This window comes from Camelus dromedarius, chromosome 10 (genome assembly GCF_036321535.1).
Source record: "Camelus dromedarius isolate mCamDro1 chromosome 10, mCamDro1.pat, whole genome shotgun sequence".
Taxonomy (NCBI): domain Eukaryota; kingdom Metazoa; phylum Chordata; class Mammalia; order Artiodactyla; family Camelidae; genus Camelus; species Camelus dromedarius.
Window position 1 is genome coordinate 29950053 of NC_087445.1, and position 16079 is coordinate 29966131.

Sequence of the window (16079 nt, forward strand, 5' to 3'; positions counted from 1 at the left end):
AATGTGCAGGAGGACAGACAACAGGGCACATAACAGGGGAAAGAGCAGATCTTATGAATTTAAAAAACAATAAAAACAACACCATCAACTCTGGTGTTGTCATTTTTCTCCACCATTATTCCTACACTACATGACTCATCTTCCTATGTTCTGCAGCCTCTACTGGAAACCTCTCATTCTCTTCCTATAACCAAGCATACTTATCTAGCTAACATCCTTCATATTTCACCTTAAATGCATACAGACTAGGCCGGTTCCCCCTACTGCAAATAACTCAGCGCCCTGAATGTGTGGCACAAATAACATCATAATTAAGTAATTAGCTGTGTAATTATTTTATAAATGTCAGCCTCTAAGCCTTGCCTGCGAGAGGACAAAGTTCATGCTTATCTAGCTCATCACTGCAACTTTCAATCAAGGGGGTCAATAAGTACTTTTTGCATGAATTAATAAATTGAATGAAATAAATGTGTCCTTGGATATATTTTCAACAATAAATTATTAACACTAAAAAAAAAAGTATTTACTTATCTGTCACTTGCATAGTGCACGTACAAATTGCCAGGCATGGTTCTAAGCACATTACATGTACTAATTCAACCCTAGGAGGCTGGTGTGCTTATTATGCCCATTTAACTAATGAGAAAACCAGTGCACAGAAAGGTTAAGTAGTTTGCCCAATGTCTTCAGTAAAGCCATGATTCAAACCCAGGCAGCCGGGTTCTGCAATTCATTACTAATTAATTTTAAGACAATTCTATGAAAACAATGTCCATTAAAGGCTATGGAAAGAAAGTATCTTGTAAAATATTTTAAAGGTCTGGGATTTCACATTTCAGCTCTGCAACTGTCGTGCATGTCTAGTGAATTATGGGGGATGTCGGTAGCTGATTCTTGATGCTGAGGTCTTCTTTTCAGTCATGAAAATATTATACGAGATTTTAAGAAGAAATAGATAAGTTAAAGTTTTCATGCTACCTATTGCTTTTTACATATGATGATCCTAATGCCCAGAGTATTCACTGAAATAGAAACAAACAAATCTATGCCAGGGCTGCAGCAGCCATTTAAGCTGATGGATGTCTTTTTTCCTCCTTTAATGGAACAAAGAAATAAGCAACTTATTTTACTGGATCTCCCATGTTGACTACAGAAGATTTATTATGTAAAAATGTAAAAGCTAAAAGCATTTATAGTATATCTTTTTCCTTTAGTAAAACCAAACCAATTAAAATAATCATTGTGCATATTTTGTTTAAAAAAGAAACTGCAAGTGTTGCTTTCATAAGGCCTAACTATGTGATGACCACAGAATGTGAAAATCTCAATTATCCTTAACTCATCTAAACATTAATGGATTCGGTGTCCAAAGGTCAGTCTGGAAAAAACTGGGTTATCGACATCTGGCCTTCAAATGCATTAGGTGTAAGTTTTTCTTCAGCTACTGCTATAACCGAGCAGGACCCTATGAGGCATTTCCAGGACAGCCTTCCCTCCCCATCTCATGTCCTTCACACCTGCCACTTGTTTGCAGAAAAACTTCAGTATCCTAGGCCTTCACTGAGTTTCAAAGAATAAATTTAATCAGAGAAGTGAGAAAATGCAGAAACAAAGGAAAACAGTCAAGTAAGACAAAATAATGATAGCTTAGCCATTAAACAAAGTCAAGGACCTTTAGTTTCTCCTCACAGGCTAGAGATAATACTCTGAGCCATGTCCTTTGAGGTGTTTTGCCAAGAATGAAACCTCCACCAGGCAGAAGTTAACTGTATGCCGACTACAAGCACTAAGTCCCCAGACCGGCTGGAACCAGAATGATGATGATGTTGACTCCGGATCACCTCACCACCAACCAACCAGTAGAACGATCACGTATCCCACATCCCTGCTCCCTCATCCTGTCTTTAAAGACCTATCCCTGAAAGCCATCAGGGAGTTCAGGCCTTTTGAGCATCAGCTATCTGGACTCCTTGCTTGGCGCCGAACAATAAATGCTGTATTTTCCTTCACAACAACCTGGTGTCAGTAGATTGGTTTTACTGTGCTAGGAGGGGCGAGTGGACCCACGTTTGGTCAGTAACCATGCCAACCAGAGCAAACATAAGAAGGGAGCTTATGCTATGATGTAAGCACCTTTCATTGAGGATGCTGATGCTGACGCAGCTGAGTTTTTACTGGCTAGAAAGACATTCAGTCATCATCAGTCCCTTCTTGCTTTTATCAATCAATCAATTTATTTCATTTTCTTCAAAGTCATATCCCATGGAACCACCTGTGCTCATCATGTATCCCACCATGACTCCGCATTTCCCTACCTCTGAGACATAGGTACATAACAGGGTGGATGTTAGCAAACATAACCTAGCCAGTAGCTGGGTTACAATTTATAACGATTTATCAATGAACCTGAGAGAACAAGTATTTCATAGTCTCTGATTAATGCACACACTCAGTGGTGCACAGAAACTGCATTAACAACATCCTTAAAACATCATGGTCCAGTAGAGGAAAGAACATGAAATGATGGCAATTTCTGTGTAGGAAAAGCAATTACATGAGAAAATAACTACGGTAGTGAAGAGATTACAGAAAATAACACTGTTAAAAACCACCAAAGAGGTTTACTAGTTTTTGTTTTTGAGGGAGTCACAGACCCTTACTTTGCACGTTACAATCACGAGTTTGAATTCTAAGAATAAACATTTACTACTATAATTTTTAACTTAAGTTACAGTTTAAGATAAGGTAATATGAAAAGACAGTTTATGAATTACCAATGAATTATGCTATCTATAAATGCTACGTTCCTTCTGATGAGAGATAGTTGAAATGTGACTTTCTACACTAAACTTTACATAAAAGTTTCTTCCTACACAAAAAAAGGAACTTTATGAACTATTTTTGAGAGTTTGTACAGTCACTTTTATCTCTGATGGAAAGTAGGTAGATACATTTCAGGAGTTAGGCTTAGTAAGTCAGTAATAATAAATACCATGTGCTAAACTTATAAGCAAACCACCTGATTCTTCTGTCTGTGCTTGTACAGGGCCTTCAATTCATCAGGCCCTGTTCACTGTTGCACACATGGAACTACTTGAAGGCAGGACTGTACTAGGTAAGTATCACTCGAAAATTGTAAAGCCATCCTTTGATATCCCTGGCTATTCAGCACTAGCAATATTAAACTTCTATTAAAAAAGAATTTTAGATACCTCCTTTGGTAGACAAAAATTTTTTAATGCTTGAAAAGTCACAATTCTGACATAATATAAACAAACTTGCATAGCTATTCAAGATGCACTGCGTTGTGGTTAAGTATTAGCCTGGGAGGAGGACTGTATTTCAAAGCACTCCTGGAAGCCACCTCTCCCCATTTTCTCCCACACCACTCACTCCTTGGCTTGTGTTTAGCCCATTCTAAACTTATTAGGACTTATAAGTACTTATTTTCCTGTGTGCTTGTCTTCCACACCAGTAGTGCCCACAAGCCCAGTCCTCAACTGCAGGCATTTCCACCCAACCTCCACTCCTGACCCCCAGGAGGTCTCTGAGAATGCCTGGAGACATTTCTGGTTGTCACAACTGGAAGCTACTACTGGCATCCATTGTGAAGAGGGCAGGACGCTGCTGAAAATGACAACAGCGCTAAGGTGAAGAAACCCTGCACTGGTCTAAACTACTTGAGGACAGGGCCCATCTGTCTAGTGCTTGCGACATTCTGCTTAACTCTGCAGCCAGGCACGAGGTAGGCCCTCAAGTATGGCATGAACAGATGTGTGTGTGTGTGAAAATTTGTGTCAGTGTGAATTTTAAACCATCTTTCTGCATATGACACTCTTTAAATACCTCCTGCCATTGTTTCTTCCTTCTACTGCCTCAGAGAGGTTGTGGAATGAGAGAGGAGGCGTAATGTGAAAAGGGCAGGTCTGCAGTTCTGCCCTGGAGCAGAGAGGCTTTGGGGGAAGACACACTGGCTGAGATTTCAGTTTCACCATGTGACACGGGGAAGTTCCTGACCTGACAGGGACCTCTTGGGGACTTGAACCAGATGTCCTCTCAAATCAGTGATTGGAAGGATTACATTAACCGTTTCTACATCCAAGAACATTTGCCTCATGTAACAGCTTTTCATGCGAGCTACCCAGCTTTTACCATGTGAGTCAAGGCCCTTATAGTATTTTATACACCACAGTCACAGCTACTGCCAAGTCTGCAGTAACCATTATCTTTAGGTCAACCTTTTATTTCACTATAAAGGGCTTTAAATATGAACATGTCTGGTGATAAGTTAAGTTGACAGGCATTTCCTTTTATTACTATTCAAAGGAAGACACACATCTCTATCCTGCCGTTTCGTGTAAACAGCTTATAAGTGCAGACGTAATTCTTACAAGCCTAACTAGACTACCATTTCACAGAATTAGCATACCATGGCTATAAATTACAGGTCACTTATAGTCCTTGCAGTTGTCTTATGAACTATCATAGGAATTCATAAATTGAAACAAATCTAGAGGAATGATAGTAGCCACATACATCCTCAGTAAATGTGACCAGTGTAAAAAAATCCACTAAACGGCTTTTCCAGTTGTTCAGAGTAAGGATGTGACATTGGGTGGCACTGTCCTATGATAACCACAGGCAAGTGATAGTCAGAATGCTTAATACTTATTAGGCAAGTAAAAGCTCAGATATAACAATACAAAACATATTCTCCAAGAGCTCCTTGACAGACATTATAGCCTAAAATTCAAAGGAACATGACAATGATGCAACAAACAGATCAACAGTATAAAAAGAGAAGGGAGAACCAACATCCTCTCCTTGATCTACAGCCGTGTGAGGAGGAATAGTCCAAGAACAGAGAGTGTTTTAAAGGACTATAAAACCAGGAAGAAAGCTTGGAGCTCTCCAGCTTGTATCTTCCCACCTCTATTTTTTAGAGAAAGAATCTGAACTATGCATCAAGCTAAGTCATTTGGTCTATTGGTTCCCGGATATCTCAGAAAAAGAAGAAAAAGTGTGGGAATGACTATATATGTTTTATTCCAGGCTCTAGGCTTTGAAAGGGAGGCATAAGAGGGATCCTGTGATTTCCCTTTAGGACTCTACAATACCTTCTAGTAAAATCTATTATTTCCTCTCTCCCATGACAATAATGTTATCATACATATGACAGAACACAAACGTATCTTAAACTTAATAGAACTATTCAAAAAAAAGAAATAATGATTTCTTACTCAGAGCTATATTATTATTTTTCCTTAGCTGTCATCACAATAATTAAGTGATTTCTACTGAAAACACTCTTTTACTAGTTTCTTTGTAAGTGTGTTGTTTTTATTGTTGTTAATTGTTTGGAAAGGTTGTGGAATTGATGGGGAAAAGACAGCATTATGAATCAGTTTTGGAAACACCTAGTTGGATAAAACTTATTTGCTCTGCAATGAAAAGAAAATCAACAAACAATTAAAAAGAAACCAAAAGACTACTATTCAACAGCAAAACTCCAAATGCTGGTTGCAAAATCTGGAATGCCACTAATGGTTGTATGTCTGCAATTGTTCTCTTTCTGTTGAATGAGTAATATACCTGAAGGTCATATCATCTCACCACCCAACATCTCAATGGCCCTCAAACATGGATTCTGTAGGTTTCTGATGATAATACTTTTTATTATTGCCACCATAAATATATATACTTGAACTGTGCACATTTTACTGTAGAGGAATGTGAGGGTCAGAGGGCTAGGCAGTTTGCACAAGGTTGTCTAGCAAGTGAAGAGTAGAGCCAGTGTGCAGGCCCAGGTCTTTGACTTCAAACCTGAGCACAGAGTACCCTGTCACCACTCTGCCTCAGATGACATGATTCCATGGTAACATGGTCCTGGTTTCATTTCAAAGACAATAAAGTCATGTCTCTATCAGAGAATACCCACCACACCCTGGCACCAAGTTTGTAAGACTGAATACCCACTCACAGAGGCTTGCAAACAGAGATTGTCTGCAACACACCATAATTCTGGGAAGGAACAATGGTTCTGTGCACAGAAGAATGGATGGTACGACCTGCTGAGAATCAGTCTTCTCTATGTTTCATCTCTTACCATGGTGGTGGGATCATCATCCACAAATAATCTTTGATGACTTGGCTGCCACTGCCACATGGCTGCCAAAACCAAAGAGAAAAAATTTTTCATTATGGTTTTGACAAGCTCTAAGTGGTCAAAATGCAGCCTTCTCTTGACTGGAAATAAAAAAGCACCCTATTGAAAAGAAAGATTTCAATGAAGAATGAAGAGGCAAATGCCAAAAACCTCCATGAAAGCTAGGACATAGATTTCCGTCTTGCAACTACCCATTTTGCAAAGAAAATGGATGGTAGGTTTAGTTTGTACTATTTATTATAAAACATAGTAAAGGATTTGTGGTAGAAATAAGTATCAAAAGTGATGACAGGTGGCATTATGCAGAGCATAATCTTCCTTAGAAGCTGTGTGCCAGGGAGAATTTGCACATGTTTGTTGGGCATTACAAGTAAAAGAGCTTATGCCAAAGCCATTATTTTCTACCTCTAGATGCTGCAACCTGAAAAACTATCATAAATAAGAGGTTATGCTTCATGCTAATCAGACTCACTATGAAATGAGTCAGCAAGTCCCTTGTCTGTCTTAACCAAGTGGGAGAGTGCAAGGCTCACTGTGAGGAAGTGCACCTCACACCAGCCTGACCCTCAGGACACCTTTTCAGAAATCCAGCCCTGCCTGAGGATGCGGAAAAGCCTGTAGCGGTACTAGGAACACTGCCACAGAGCCTTTCAGAGACCCAGCTGAGTTCTTAGGCCAAAGAACAGGATACTACTACACATGCTTTGGTAAAGGAAACACTTCTCTGCTACCGACATGCATAAAGTAGGTTCTTTAAGCTACGCAGACAACATCTGAATATGCAGTATCTGAGCCCAGTCAGATCCCACAAAGAAGAGGTCAGCAACCTTTTCCTGTAAAATTCCAGGTAGTAACTATTTTCAGCTCTGTGGACTGCATTATCTTTCCCACAACTGCTCAAGTCTGCCGTTGTCATACAAAAGCCACCACAGACAATACACAAACAAATGAGCACAGCTGTGTTCCAATACAACTTCATCACAAAAATGGCAGGGGGCCACAGCTTGCCAAGCCCCCAGACTTGGAAAAAATGGAGTTTCAGAGAAACAGGTGAGGTGGCATTTGATTCTTTGAATGTGCAGCCAACACAAAATCAAAAGACAGGAGTCACCAGCACCACATCGCCATTCCTGAAACAACTGAAGGAGGCTCTGGAACTTAGGCATGGACACAGGTGGTACAGCTCCGATACACTTTCAACCTGAGCTAAAGGCAACTGGCTGTAATGTGCTCTTGTATTCACATTATAAAGACTGGGGATAATTTTATATAAGACAAAAATGTAGCCATATTCCATCTGAGGTTAATGACTTGCTGTGGAAATTAAAGTTAATACATCAAATTACTAAACACTTTGATGTAAAGAGAGGACTTTTCCCCACAACTGAGTTAACTGACTAGGTCCTGACTAGTAAGGTGAATGAGGAAAGAAGCCAAAAGATCATGACTATTTTACAAAAAAAAAAAAAAAAAGAAAGAAAGAAAAAAGAAAGGAAGCTGAAAATTTTCCAACTGCTCAATTTTAAAAGCTGTGACGATCATGCCATTAATTAAAAGTTGGTCACATCTGCCTTTCCAGGAGACATACTTGATAAGTCTGCAGCACAAATTCCACACATATGTGCCAGCAACACAATGGGAAAGCTGAAAGATTAAGTGACTCCAGATCAAGGAATCCCTGTTTAGCCCCTTGAGAAGGAGCCACCATACAGCTCTGTGAGGCCTGAGTCATGATCCACTGCCCTCCATGAAAAAGAAAAAGGGTAAACCAAGGGCAAGGAACGAAATAGCACAGCTTTGTCTCTATTCAGAGGTGAAAAGCAAAACCTACTGACATGGACAGCTGTGCACAGCATTCTTCATCTTTCTGTGCTTTATTCCACCTAAATAACTGATTGATTACTCTTGTAATCAATGATATGTTTGGTCATAACAATTATCCTCTTAAAACTGTGTCCCAGGGAACTATATTCAACTTCTTGTAATAACATATAATGGAAAAGAATCTGAAAAATATGTGTATATATATATATGTAGGTATATGTATAACTGAATCACTTTGCTGTACACCTGAAACTAACATTGTAAATCAATTATACTTCAATTAAAAAAATTAGAACAACAACAACAACAACAGTGTTACTCCTCTTACCCCCTAATAGAAGAATTTCTGCTAAAACACAGAGAGATACCGAGACATAAGCTCTCCGCTAGAAGTCCAGACGCTTCCACCACAGTTACCAGCATCACCAGCATGATGCCCTTTCAATTCTCGGTGCACTCACCTGTTTCTAAAGCAGAGGCTGGGACTGAACCTCCATGAGTACATGACTGCCCACATTAACAAACTAAGAGCTTCCACTCTTCCAAGAGAAACTCCATGATGCCTCTTGAGGTACTAGAGATGGAAGCAAAATAATGAGGACCAGAATCCAGCCTTCAATTGTCAAGTTGCCATACTCTGTCCTCGGTCAACTTATTTAACTCAAAATTGAACTGAGTAAGAATTTTCTGATTTTTCTAAGTTCTAAAATCCATGAAATAGAGAGATGGCACTTGAATTCTGGACCAGAGATTTTGAATGCACTGCCTGACAACAGTTACTGGCTTTGATTCTCCTTTGTTGGGCTTACATATGTTTAAGAAATTATTTAGAATGTGAAATCATTTAAATTAGATGGTCTTAACCTTGTAAAAGTTTCCGTTTATAATCAGATAAAAAGCTATGAACCTAAACTTCAGAAAAATGCACATATGAACAATATGAGGATTTTTCATTTCATTTACAATTTTACAGGGCTCACAGACCAATAAGGCCTCTCCTTGAACCCCAGGGTAGTGTTTCTGAAAGAAAGAGTAAAAGATCAAGTCCTGTGCGTTCTGTCTTCTTACTTGGTAAGTGGAGCTACCACAATAGCTCATTATCACATAAAATCTTTAATTTTATTCAATGTAACAAACATTGAGGGCCTATATGTGCAGGGATTCTGTAGGGTTCTAAGAAAGTGCAGAGATAAGTAAAAGCACAGCCCCACTCTTCTAAGGACATTAAAAAAAAAAATAGTTGTACTACAAAGGCATCTACATGACCAAGTTCTAAACAGAGTTCACGTGGAGTCCCAGGAGAAAGTCATGCTGCATGGGGAAGGGGACTCAGGCTAGCTGAAGGAGAAGCTGAGACACACAGCACTGAAACCAACAGCAAATGAAGGGGTGGAAGGGAGGGAGAGTGCAGCTCAGTCAGAAGGGGTACTGCTGGGTTAGTTCAATGTGGATACAGAATGAGATGCAGTGTTCAGGCACAAAGTGACAGAGAAGAGCACCGACAGCCCGGTCTCTGTGGGAAATAACTGCTAATTTCCCAACAGCTATACCTGAAATATGTGATGCCCATTAGGAAGTTTGGTAGAAAAAAAGAGAGGTGAGATAGCAGTATATTAGGGAAATCACTATATTTACTATCACTCAGAACTAATTTCATAACAGCACATGAAAAAAAAAAATCCTCAGCCGTCTCAAAGCTCACTAATCATACCTGAAGATCAGCAGGAAAAGGTCAGCGTGAATTGGGAAAACATTTGTATAACACTGTACACTAAGACTCATTTGAAACAAAATGTTACTCTCTTAAATACATATTATTTTCCAAGCGAGTTATCAAAATCAATTTTGTATTTCATACTCTAATAAAAGAAAGCTTTATAGTCTAGGCAGCTTAGGACTGTCTCCAGAGCAATTAGAAAAAACAAAGTGAATGATTAGATTATTGCTTCACAAAGATTAAATGCATCTCTTAAAAATAAATGCAAACAGCCAAGTTAATTCAAATCATAGGTCAAAGCAGAATAAATCATGTTTAAATCTCTCAATTTTATCTTTAAAAAATAAAGGCAGGGAGAGCTTTTACTCCACTGTGGATCAAAACTGCTTAGTAAGCAAAAGTGATTAAATAAACAGACTATTATAAGCCATCAGCTCAATCAAGTGAGAACATTCTAGCTGTCTTCTCTTAGTGAAAGGAAGATGCTTGATGCTTTTCATAATAAATATCCATTCATAAAATATGCTGAAATGAACAAAAAAGATCTATTGCCAATTCCAGCTATTTCACAGAGAAAAGTTGGCAAGGAATTTTGTAATATCTAAAATAGAAAAGTATCAATTAATCATGGAAATAGCTCAGATAATGTGTTATACTTTGTTACATATTATCATATTCATTAGGTGCTTTAAACCATTTATAAAAAGACATCACATAAAAATGCAAGTACTAGTCATTTTAAGAAACAAAAGCTTTTAAAAATATGTGTTGGGTCCTCCCACCCCAACTGTGAAGTTAAAACATGTTCACTGAAGTACTGTTGAAAGATAACAAGAGACACCATGAGGAAAATAATAACCACCCAGGGAGAACACAACCATTTAATATGGTTTTCTTGCATTCACCTTTCCAAGTGTACTTATGTCACTGGAACAATTTTGTATGTGCTGTTTCCTTTAAAATGGTTCCAAAGTGCACTTGTCTCTCAGTTTCTATGGGGGGGGGGGGGGGGATTGATTCCAGAACAGCCCCCACCCGCCCCAGATGTCTCAGATACAGATACCAAAATCTGTAGACGCTCAAGTCCTTTATATAAAATGGCACAGTATTTGCATAGAACCTACACACATTCTCCTACAGAGTTTAAATCATCCCTAGATTACTTATAATACCTAGTACGATGCAAATGCTACATAGAGAGTTGCCAGGACCCCAGCAAATTTAAGTTTTGCTTTTTGAAACTTTCTGGAATGATTTTTTTCAAATATTTCTGGCCTGTGGTTGGTTGAATCCATGGATGTGGAAGCCACAGATAGGGAAGGCCAATTGTATTCTCCTATGTAACTCTACACTGATTTATGTCACTAATACTGTACTGTCACATATAATGATGCTGCCATTGTTTTGTTTTACTGTTTTAAATAATGCTATGTTGAACATCTTTACAAATAAAATCTTGCTTGTATCTATAACTATTTCTTCATATCTGTTTCCTTAGATCAAATTCTTGGAAGTAAAATGCCAGATCATAGGGTATGCATATTTTTTAAGTTTTTCAGACATTTTCTCAAATTTTTGTTCATAAAGATTAGACCAGTTTATGATGTCACCAACAATATATGTTTTAAGCCAATTTAAGTTTATTCTTATAACCTCCAGTTATTATATTTCTTAAATTCTGAACTAAGTAATAGCAAGGCCGATTTTCAAAAATCATATCACTCTACTCCTAATATTAAAAGAAGAAAGAGGAAACATCTAAATACATTTAAAATGACAAAACATATCAATTTTCATAAACTGTATGTTAATAACACAAGTCTTTTAAATAATATCACTAGTTACTGCTTTTATGATTTTATTCCCAATTTACAAAGTACAAAACTGAAATAAATCACAATTTTTTCCCTTTTATTTGATAATTAACTTGAATGTTTCTATGCTGCGTGCTTATTTTATACTTAAATGTATAAAACATGTAAGCAATAGTCAAAATCCTCAATGTAGTATTTCTTCACTGTTATTTCTAAACTGTATACCTGTATCTTACTGCCCGACCCCCACCCCCATATCATGACCTATATATAGGTCACACACATCTTAACACTCAGCAAAAACAGTCAATTCTGATTATGAGAGATATTTAACAGTCTCCACCATATGTAGGCATTCTTGACGCCAATTCCCAAGACATTCCTCAGTTTCTTAGAAAGCCAACTCCCGGTAACAAGTGAGAGGCAACAAGTGGTGCCCAGATGTCATGGGCTGTATCACTCTTCCTATGAGCAAATGAATGTAATTAGATGATGGCTGGAAGAAGCTGATGCTGGGCTTCTGAGTCCAGAAAACAGGGTTCATTGTGGGGTTTTTTTTCACTTGACAGTGCAAAGGTATATGGGTGGCCTTGGAAGTTTCAAAGTTAACTGTCAAGAAACATGAATCCTATACGCTAGGAAAAGCAAAATGTACCCAGGACCTAATAGAAAATGGCACATTAAATGAAACATAATATACTGAGAGAATAAAATGATAAAAAAAAAAAAAAACCTCTGCTGTCCCTTCAACTCATTAATCCAGGATCTTAAAATACAAAATGAACAGGAATTTATCACATTCTGATCTTTTCTCTTCATTAAAAATAAAAAAGTGAGGAAAGAAAAAAAGCGGGAAGTCATATATACCATCTCTATGTTATTACAATTTGCCTTTCCATAAAGTCTAATTGTGTATTTATGTATCTGATACTGTATTTTATATAAATATCAGAGCATAACCCTACTGTTCACATATATCAAGTATCCAGTACAAGACATCAGACTGCATCAGAGTGCTGCTGGAAGATTCAGGATCTGGACAAGAAGCAGCTGAGTTGGGATGCATTTGAGATCAGACGTAAATTTTTAAATATAAGTAATGAAAAGTCTTTAGGATTATTTGATAATCAAATTAATGAGAAAATGTGAGAAAGACAAGTTTCCTGCTAGGGGACATTAAATACTGACATCAACAAAAATAATGTAAAATTAGTAAGGTACAACAAAAGAACATCATTGACATACTGATTAATGAGTGCCATCAATTTAAAGAATATATTCAATATGTAATTATTCATTGTATACACATGCACATACACGAACACACTCACACAAACACCTCAAAAAGCCTGAAAATATTTCAGCTCGCATATGAAAGAAACTAGACAGGTTTATCCCAAATATGGACATCAGTCCTGAAAACCTGCACAGCATGCAAATAACAAGTTGTGACAATAGAAGAAATGTGTTAGAGCTAAATAACCAAAGGGGAAAAAAAGTTTTAACAATATTAGAGCAAAAAAATGAGTCATCTTTCTATATTCTCTTTAGAAAATTTTACAAAATTGCTGATATGAAATGGAGATCAACGTTAGACAGTCAAAAAAGTAAGGAAAAGTGTTATGGAAAGGCGGTCATACATACCACTACATAATTTATCAAAAAATAAGATTGAAGGGGGAGGTATAGCTCAGTGGTAGAGTACATGCTTAGCATACACAAGGTCCTGGGTTCAATCCCCAGTACCTCCATCAATAAAATAAGTAAACCTAATTGCTTCCCCCCACCCCCAAAAAAATTAAAAAGATTAAAATATAAAATTAAAGTATAATACTGATATATTAACAGAACTCAACTTTGCAAAATCTATTATTTTAAACTTAAAAATACAGTAAGCATAATTTCTTTAAGTATAGGCTATTGAAATTCCTGCATCTACAGTACCAATTACAACCACCTCATATTCTCCAATCAGTAGGAACTTCTAGCATCCCTGAACAACACTGTAAGATCCTGTTTGCCCAGAACATAACTCATTAGTAGCAAAAAATTCATTAGAAATTATGTTCATTTACCATAATCGAATTCCCACTTAAATGGCATAAATTTTGCCATAAATACCAATAAAGATACATCAGCATCAAACAAAATATCTTAAAATCTCTGGGTTCTAATTGTGCTACATCTGACTGACATAAAATTATGTACATTTAGATAGTCTAGTCCCTAACATGACCAGAAAAAGCTCCTTTAACATCTCTGAGAGTAAATATAAGAACATACTTTGCCTGTGATTCAAAACTTCAACATGTAAATATTTCCATTATCTTTAAGAAATATTAGTATGAACCTTAGATTAAAAGCTAAACTATATCAAACTATATTAATAAAATATTACTTGGTTTAAGCCGTATTTAAAACATGAAAAGATAATTAAACTTGTGTATTATTTCTAAGCATTAAAATCTATTTAATTTCAGGTTAAGTCTCAGATTATAAATTTAATAGGTACATCATTAATCTTATCAAGTATGCCCTACTTAAAAGCTGATGGTTTTAATTTTTTTAATTAATTTATTTAATCTTACGCTATTCTCTCCTCAATCATGAGTTCAAGATTAAAAACACTCAGGCAAATGAATACCAATACAAAATACATCAATGCTACTTTTAGATGGTTTATAATTCCCAAATCAATTAAAATTTATTCCATCCAAAATAATATTTACAGCCAGAGTGTCAGGTAAAAACCATTTGATTAATGGATTTTAAAAAAGGTTGGACTGATTCTAATAAAAGATAAATTATAGTCACTTTTTTTTTGTTCATATGAATGAGCTAAATAAAACAAAAGAGAGAAAACTTTCCTGTGTGTGTATGTGTGTGTGTCTATGTGTGTGTGTAAAGCAAGAATAAGAGAGGGATCACAAAAGATCACTCAGTGACCAGGTTGGAGCAAAGCAAAAACAAAACAAAAATAACACTATACAAACCACAACAATAACCTAACATTCCCAAGGCCGGCTAATATGAGTAAATGCTACTTCTTTACCAATTACAGCTTTAGCTCTGTTTCTCTTGATCTATAGTTAAAATTATCAAGATACCAGATCATGCAATTTCCCCGACTTTCTGCCAGCATCCAATCCAAACCAAAACCACTCTTCCACTGAACCCTCCCCAAAAACACCTAAACAAGCCCAAAGTCAATAATTAGCCCCTCCTAGCATACATAATTCCCCATGCTGCGCTGTTTCCTTTGTTGCAACGAGGCAAAAGATTCTTCATTTGACTACAAGTGATTTGGTAGTAGGGCATCTTCAGAAAGCATGTTCAAATTAATTTCTTATCCAAAAGTAACCTATATGTTTTAGAGAAAAAATGAACAGAATGTTCACAATGAGGATGAGTGCCAAAATACTACGATAGCTTTCATATATTTGATTATACCCTAATTTAGGTGAAAAAAAGCAAAAAAGACATCAGCCAAACTCTAAAAAGTCACCAAAACTCTGCAAAATAGGTTTGCATTATCTATTGAACCATGATTTCAAACTAGTGAAAAAGACACTGCTGTTCCATCATTGATGTGCATAAAATCCTGCAAATGAAAATTAATTTGCAGAAGGGAGTTTAACACCCTAGCTTCCAGGCACTGACTATCACTGCAACGTTAACCACTTCCTGGTACCGCCTAGATCTCCTGAATTTGGCATAAATTCAAACGTAAGGATGTTGAATCAGTAATAAATTCAGAACACAGAGCCAATTCAATAGCACCCCCTGCTTGCAGATAATTTAATTTCATTTTAGAGGAGCTTTTAAACATCATAATCAACAAAATCAATCTTTCAAACTGTGCAGTTGTACCTAATATATAAATTTAAGTTAACTTGAAAGAATACACTATAACATTTTACACTTAAGCCAAGAATGACTGAAAGGATCCAGATAAAAATCAAGTTTGGACTGTAACACTGCTCTCCCAGGAGAGTAAAGGGAAGGGGATCTCAAAACTTTAGCAAGCATGACAAGCATGTGGAGAATTTGTAAAACACGCAGATTTTTCTCAAGTAGTCTGAAGATTCTCATTCAGTGACTGCTGAGATGAGGCCCAGAAATCTGCATTTTTAACAAACACTTCAGATGGTTCTGATAGAAGACAACTGGTCAACATTTGTACACACTGCATGAAAATATCCTTTAGTAGCAGATCCAAGTATTTCCACCAGGGCAGATAATTATTTGTACAACTTTTTAATGGTGTCTTCTGTTTTGTCAAAGAAGGAACACAAAACTCTTTAAATAATTTTTTTCAAATACTGATGATACCTTTAAAATGTTTATAAATTCCTGAATAAAACTAATTTACTTTTCTTAATACTTATGCTCCAAAAATGTCTATAGCTTGTATTCTGATTAAAGGAAAACATATTCAATTGTTTCAAACTTGGACAATAGAGATAAGCACAAAAAATTAAACACTTCCTGAAATTCTAACACAGAGATAATGGCTGCTTAGTATTCTAGAATATTCTTTTTTTTTTCCTACGCATCT

At 36.7% G+C, this 16079-nt stretch overlaps 1 protein-coding gene across 5 annotated transcripts in view; it reads right to left on the minus strand.

The window, feature by feature from the left end:
* KDM4C (lysine demethylase 4C) overlaps positions 1 to 16079 on the minus strand; it is a 359368-nt gene that overhangs the window by 174633 nt on the left and 168656 nt on the right. The window contains exon 9 of one of the 5 annotated variants that reach the window (XM_064490231.1): positions 8326 to 8564. The exons of the other annotated variants lie outside the window; for them this stretch is intronic. Coding sequence (XP_064346301.1) covers positions 8448 to 8564 — 117 coding nt within the window. The 3' untranslated portion in view covers positions 8326 to 8447. Of the gene's footprint in view, positions 1 to 8325; positions 8565 to 16079 lie in introns of those variants that run through there. 5 annotated transcript variants of the gene reach the window in all.